This window comes from Hordeum vulgare, chromosome 6H (genome assembly GCF_904849725.1).
Source record: "Hordeum vulgare subsp. vulgare chromosome 6H, MorexV3_pseudomolecules_assembly, whole genome shotgun sequence".
Lineage (NCBI taxonomy): Eukaryota > Viridiplantae > Streptophyta > Magnoliopsida > Poales > Poaceae > Hordeum > Hordeum vulgare.
Genome location: NC_058523.1, coordinates 18,677,075 through 18,684,548, shown reverse-complemented (window position 1 = coordinate 18,684,548; position 7,474 = coordinate 18,677,075). Strand labels below are relative to the sequence as shown.

The following is a 7,474-nucleotide window of genomic DNA, read 5'->3' as shown; positions in this document are numbered from 1 at the left end:
ATCACAAGGAGTCTTTTGGCTATGGCCTTCCGAACAAACAGACCGTTTCAAAGTAAACTACATCACTTCCTTCCGGGAAATACCGGGATGCTGCTGGGTCCTGGCTTACGTGTTTCCTTCCCTGCAAAGCGTTTAATAAGAGACGGATATATCTAGGTATTACAGCTTCTTAACATTACAGGTTGCATCAATTGTATCATACCCCTCACCAGCTACATATTTTAATTGCCAGCTAACAGATCAGTCTGATGAACAATCCAAGACTCAGCACATATTTTAATTTGTGGACAGATAGCCTGATCCGTTGATCACAATGTGCGGATTAGTATATATATTCGCATACAAGGTGCTTGTAATCCCCTTTAGCTTATATATACATATAATGCCCCGTCCTTATTAGGCCCTTCACATGTACTAGCTTGTAATACGAGTTGCTCCAGAAGGCCTAGAGCAAGACCCAACATACATCCGTCTTGAAGGTAATTTTGTACCTCTCTGTATGATTAGTTGGCTTTGCTTGCCTCTGTTAATCTAGGTAGCTTGCACATGCTCATAAATTATAACTTGTTCCTCATGTACCCATGTTAGCATTCTAGTGCTGCCTTTTTCACTAGTTTTGGCTGGCAATCTTCAGCTGCAACAAGTGGCGGGGATGATCTTGATATATGTGGTTAAAATTTGTAACAGAAAAAACGTACCAAACATATATAACGATGGTCCTGGATGCCTTTGCGTCATACGTGCTACACATGCTGACGGAGATGGCGAGTGAAGAGGTGCACATGTTGCTTGGATTCAAACGTGAGATCGACAAGATGCACATTAAGCTTAGGGATCTCAAGAACTTCCTCGCTGATGCTGACAGGAGAAACATCACTGACAAGAGGGTGCAAGAATGGGTGTCCCAGCTCAAGCGTGCCATGTATGAAGCTGCCGACATCCTCGACCTCTGCCAGCTCAAGGCCATGGAGCACGGTATGTCCAGTGCAAATGTGGGGTGCTGCAACCCCTTGCTTTTCTGCATGCGGAATCCCTCCCATGCCCACGACATCGGTACCCGCATCAAGGCGCTCAACAAGAGGCTCGACATCATCATGGAGCGAAGCGCTGCTTTCAGCTTCATCCCTCTTGGTTCCTATGAGGATCGCAACAGCAAGGTCCATGGCTCTCATTCTGGCAATAAAAGACGTGAGACATCAGGGGAGTTTGATCGGTCCGGTGTAGTCGGAGAGAAGATCGAACAAGACACGAGAAAGCTAGTCGAGATCATGCTGAGTGAAAAGGAGGTCAATACCAACATCATGGTAGTCGCCGTTGTTGGGGTTGGTGGAATCGGCAAGACCACTCTTGCCCAGAAGGTCTTCAACGATGAAGCCCTGAATGCCGAGTTCGAGAAGTCGATATGGTTGAGCATCAACAAGGACTTCGACAAGGTTGACTTGCTCAGGACAATCATCACGCAAGCTGGGGGACAACATGGTCGCGAAAAGGCATTGGCTGTGCTTCAGCCAATCCTTGCCACCAGCTTGAAAGGGAAGAAGCTATTCCTGGTGCTAGATGATGTTTGGGACCATGAAGCATGGGATGATGTGCTTAAAACATCCTTGTCTAATGTTGTGGCTCAAGGTAGCCGAGTCCTCGTCACTACTAGAGATGAAAGAGTAGCTCGAAGGATGAAAGCTGTGCTTCCCTACCACCATGTGGACAAATTAGAGGAGGAGGATGCCTGGTCATTGCTCAAGAAACAGGTGCATAACTAAATTCCATACATCTTTAATATTACTACGTTCATGCTTAATTTGGGGTAGGGATATAATAATTGGGCATACTTCTTTTATGTACAATTCTTTGAGATTACAACATGGACCCATACAACAGGGACACTATATTTTTATGCCACCACACATGCACCTGCCGCAACTAGTTCGGACACTCTGTATTGTGTGCACAGAAAGTGCAATAGTTCAACCTAGGTATCAAATTTAGGTTGATGAAAGTTGGTCATCTGTGCTCCTACAGATATTCCCACATGCATCTTTTTTCGAATATATAGTTTTATCCCTTAGTAATTAATAGTGTCTCCGTAAACCATATTCCTTTATTTGGCACTGTTTTTCCCTTTTAGCAAGCTAATTTTATTGAAATATACATAGTAATATACGTAGTCATCACCTAAAATGCAAGTCCAAACAAAATTGGTAATTAGGATCATATGAATGTTCTTACATTTATAAAAAGTGAGAAACAGTGTCATTGTTCTTCCATTTCCATCATGTTCACAACTACACAGTCAATCATTTGCAATTGGTAGAATGATAAAAAACAAAAGATGGTACTTCATTCTTCTACTTATTTGTAATTGGTCCTTTTCTAAAAAAAACTTATTTGTGATTGGTAGAATTATAAAATTTCCTGTATAGAATTATAGATGATTTAAACATGTAACAACCAACCCCCCTTGTGTAACTGTAGATTAAGTATGACTCTGGTTTTCTGGGTAAAAAATATGACTCTGTTTTCTGGAGGATGAGTATATGTATTGTAGTATGTATCCACATAATTAAGCACATAATCTGTTTAGTTTCTGAGATCATAGATTAAATTAAGCATCCTGTGGTTAAAAGAGTAAAAAACCTAACATCGTTTGGGTGAACATGTAATGATTGTAGCCTCGCACATGCTATAGGCATCCGAGTTGACAGCAACATCCTCACTTACCAGCTCATCCACTTGATAGTTCAATTTAGGCAGTACGTTAACTGATCATTCATGAGTTTCTTTCTCCACTAGCAGTTACCAAATTTCTATGTTTTTTCTCTAAAGGAAAACCACTCTGTTGTTGCCCCGGCACCTCTCGCTCTCTCACGCACTGCCTCTCGCCTTGCTACACTGTCGCAAACAGAGAAGGAGGGAGGAAGGAGAGGAGAGCACAGGGAAACGGTGGGGATTTTCCCGGCGCACGTACGCCGCCGCCGCAACCACGGCTTCTATTCCGAGCTCTAACTCGACACCCACACTGGTTACAGACGCACCCCACACAGGTTTTATACCCTGGGCACCACCTCCCGCTGCACACGATCTCGCCCGCTCTAGTCGCGGCCACCGCGCGCACGAACGCGCCCTGCTAACACAAAGCCCGCGAGTGATCGCTCCTGGGAGACCCGGACCAGCACGCCTAGCTAACCCTAGTCTAACGCACGCACACCGCGACGCACTGACACGCCTGTGCTCACGCGCGCACACACACGCACGCACACCCGCCACACTCCCGCTGTGCCCCCCGCTCGCGCACAGCACGCTCGCGCCCGGCACACCATGCGTAGCTTATGCCCAACACACTCCGCTATTGACTCTATCAGTTCAACTGCTTGCAGATAATCTCAAGTGAGACAGATGAATGTGAAATTGATATGCTCAAGGATATTGGAGTGCAGATTGTTGGAAAATGTGATGGTTTGCCTCTTGCTCTCAAAGTAATGGGTGGGATCTTGTGTCAGAAGGACAAAAAACAGCATGAGTGGAAGATAGTTTTGGATGATTCTATATGGTCAATATCAGGAATACCCGAAGAGCTAAACAATGCAGTATATTTAAGCTATGAAGATTTATCTTCTTGTGCCAAACAATGTTTTCTGCACTACTCCCTTCTCCCTAAAACTGCAGTGTTTTCTAGGAACGAAATCATTGGCATGTGGATTAGTGAAGGATTTCTTCACGGGACCTTAGATGACATAGAAGAATTAGGAAGCAAGTACTACAAGGAGCTGATACTGAGGAATCTTATAGAGCCAAATACAGTTTATGTTGATCAATATGTCTGCAACATGCATGATGTTGTACGCTCATTTGCTCAATTTGTGGCTAGAGATGAGGCACTAGCAGTTCATAGTGGAGAAACTAATATTGTTAGTAAACTTAGTGCACATGAGTTTCTTCGGTTATCTCTGGAAAGCAAAGCATCAGAATCATATGGGTTAGAGTGGAGTTCTTTGCAAGCACAAAAGACATTAAGGGCATTAATATCAACTGGCTATATAAATATCAAGCCTGGTGATTCGTTAGTTAATTTTCCATGTCTACAAACTTTGCATATAGATTCTGCACATGTTGTAGAATTGCTTGAATCTTTGCATGAACTCAAGCACCTGAGGTACTTGTCCTTACGAGAAACTGATATATCTAGTCTGCCTGATAGCATTGGAAATATGAAATTCTTGCAGTACATTAGCCTTTTTGGATGCAAACAATTTGTGAAACTTCCAGGTAGCATTGTGAAGTTAGGGCAGCTAAGGTACCTTAACTTCAATGCAACAAGTATAAAAGGCATACCCAGGGGTTTTTGTGCTCTGACGAACTTAAGGGTATTACTTGGGTTTCCAGCCCAGGTGGATGGTGATTGTTGTAGTTTGGAAGAGTTGGGTCCTCTTTCTCAGCTCAAGATTCTTGATTTGGACGGATTGGAGAATATAACTACTTCCTCATTGGCAGCAAAGGCAAAGCTTGCTGACAAGGTGCATCTTACTACTCTAGTCTTAAATTGTGGTAGTATATTAGGAGATGATGGACTGATTAAAGAGGAAGATTGTGTCTCTGAGGAAGAGCAACAACAAATGGAGAAGGTGTTTCATGAGCTCTGCCCTCCGCCCAGGTTAGAATCTCTTGATATGAGAGGATATTTTGGCCGATGGCCCCCAAGGTGGATGATGTCATCATCAGATGTGCCCCTCCAGAGCTTAAGGATTCTGTTCATTGTCGACCTAGCTTGCTGCACACAGCTTCCTGATGGCTTGTGTCGGCTCCCCTATCTGGAGTTCATTCAGATCAATTGTGCTCCAGCCATCAAGTGTGTTGGACCTGAATTCATGCAGTCCAACAATCACTACAACGCTCGTCCTGCCCAAATGGTGGCTGCATTTCCGAGATTGCATAAGATGGAATTAATAAGATTGGTGGAATGGGAGGAGTGGGACTGGGAGGAGCAAGTGCAAGCCTTTCCTGTCTTGCAGGTGCTTACGCTAGATAGATGCAAATTGAAGTGTCTTCCTCCTGGCCTTGCATCCCAGGCAAGGGCTTTGAATAAATTAATCATATCCTATGTCCAGGGCCTCATCTCTATAGAGAACTTTCCATCTCTGGTTGAGCTGGATCTGGATGAAAACCTTGACTTGGAGAGGATCACTAATCTTCCCAGGCTGCAGAAGCTTACCATCGAAGACTGCCCAAAGCTGAAGGTGTTGGAGGGTGTTCCTGCACTCCAGAGGCTCATGCTCACAGATAAAGACATGGAGACACTCCCAATATACATGGGAGGTATAAACCCAAGACATTTGGAGTTATGCTGCCGCCTAGCACTGCTTGCTTCCATAGCCGCGGGACAATCTGGCCTTGAGTGGGACAAGTTCAGGCATGTTGGGCATGTCAAGGCTTATGCAGGCGAAGGAGGTAATTCCAGGAAATGGTATGTCTTGTACACAGCTAAGCCCTACAACTTGGAGACAAATGTCAGCTTCTCTTTCATGTCCAGAGGTAATTTTGCAATGCTGGTTCATCTTAATTTGTCTATTTATTCTGGTTATCTAAACTATTCTCTTTATTTTCTACCTTTCATCAGCATGTTGCAGTTTAAATATATTCCCTACATTCTCATTCTTTTGAATACACCCTTCTAGAGTAGGACGAAAAAATATATAGTACATAGATGTATTACCTTAGACAACTAACTTCTTATCGTTTTGTAATGCTTATTTATCGACCAATGCTACTGTCGGATCTGACTGCGCTTCCATATGTTGCTAAATATTTGTTCTCTATTTGTTCTCCTAGGCATCTTGCCTTGCAAGTTATGAGTTGTGTAATATCTTTTACGTTTTCTTCTAATATAGGAACCTTGTCTTATTTTGAGGATGCACAAAGATTTCAGTTTGTCTTCAAAATGACGAGAGAAACCTTTAGCTACATCTGCAGCTTGGTGATGGAGCCGTCAATGCAAGATATGAACAGCTACACCTTTGTTAACGGAAGGGTGCTGTCTTTACAAGACCGGGTAGCCGTTGCTCTTAGAAGGCTGCATTCCAGTGAGCCAACAGGGATCGTAGGATCCTCTGTTGGTGTGAACGAGTCAACCGCCTTGTCAGTAACTGAGAGGTTCGTTGATGCTATGTGGGAGCAGGCAGACCACCACTCAAGCTGGCCAGACTGCAATGAGAAGGATGAAATCAAATCCAAGTTTGAGAAGATCCACAAGATGAATAACTGTTGTGGTGTTATATGTGCAACTCAAATCCCATTTGGACCTAACTGGGAGAAGAATAAGACCACTCAGATGCAAGTGATCGTTGATCCAGAGATGAGGTTCAGAAACATCTGGTTGGGATCGGCAGGTAGCATAAACCACATAAACATATTGTACGACTCTCATCTCTTTAATGGGTGCGAGAAGGGCGGTAGGCTGAATGGCAGCAAGCTAAAGGTAGCATTGGATGGATCAGAAGTCGGGGAATATATAATTGGTGATACAGGATATCCTCTTCTTCCGTGGCTACTCACGCCTTACCAGGAAGAAGACCTCTCAGATACCAAAGCAGAGTTTAATAGGCGACACTCCGCGGCCAGAACCTGTGCTCTGAAGGCGATGGCAAGGCTCAAAGACACATGGAAGTGCCTGCAGGGAGAGGTGTGGTGGCCGGCCAATCTGGAAACTCTAAGTAAAATAATATATGCCTGCTGCAGATTGCATAACATAGTCATAGAACTGGAGGATGATGCAGCCATGCTGAGCACCAAGCGGAAGAATTACTCCATGGAAGTGCGTGAGATAGCAAAGGAGGACGCTGTCAGGGCGAGGGATATGCTGTCGCAGCACTTCATGGCCAGCAGGTCATCCAAATCGGGAGGTAAATTAACATATAGCTTCTCCTACATCTTAATTTGATGGTCGGGTTGCTCTGCTCACTAATTTTTGTCATATTCAATTTGCCTTGGTGGATGCAGAGCAGGATGATGAAGCAGCTTCATCAGGCCCAGGGGATGAAAATAATGAACAAGAAGTGCAGACCATTAACTACGTGCTTTGAGTCCTGTTAGTGAGGATGGGTACAAACTGCTAGTGAGAATCCTAGTCCTGTTCCCTCAAGTTAAAGTCCTACTATCCCGCCATCAAGTTCCCTTCGTGAGAATCTTAGTGCAAACAAAGATTCTCAATAGAAACTACTAGTGAGAATCCTAGTGCTCCGAGTCTTGATTGGCACTAATGCTAGTGAGAATCTTTAACTGCTTAACCCTCTTGGTTGCTAGTATATAAAAATTACATAACTCAGAAAGAATGGTAATCGATACAACTATTAGCAGTGTGTTAGCTCAGACTCTGTATTGACAATTTTTATTTAACTGGCGGTTCATTTAATAGCATGGGTGATCTTGTTAGTAAGGTTAGCATCCTGCTATGCACGGAAATGAAAATTCTTGATATGTTAAA

General features: G+C 43.8%; 1 protein-coding gene across 1 annotated transcript; it reads left to right on the top strand.

Annotated features, from left to right (window-relative positions):
- Positions 1 to 711: 711 nt before the first annotated feature.
- On the top strand, positions 712 to 7,474 carry LOC123402237 (putative disease resistance protein RGA4). Its single transcript, XM_045096129.1, has 5 exons — positions 712 to 1,748; positions 3,375 to 3,513; positions 3,664 to 5,526; positions 5,883 to 6,893; positions 6,991 to 7,474. The coding sequence occupies exons 1-5, from the start codon at positions 714 to 716 to the stop codon at positions 7,071 to 7,073; spliced, it is 4,131 nt and encodes a 1,376-aa protein (XP_044952064.1). The 5' UTR covers positions 712 to 713; the 3' UTR covers positions 7,074 to 7,474.

Coding starts and splice junctions, on each gene's coding strand:
- LOC123402237 (XM_045096129.1), top strand. CDS start 714: ATGGTCCTGGATGCCTTTGCGTCATACGTGCTACACATGCTGACGGAG. Junction 3,514..3,663: donor TCAGAAGGACAAAAAACAGC/ATGAGTGGAAGA, acceptor CTAAAACTGCAG/TGTTTTCTAGGAACGAAATC. Junction 6,894..6,990: donor CAGGTCATCCAAATCGGGAG/GTAAATTAACAT, acceptor TGGTGGATGCAG/AGCAGGATGATGAAGCAGCT.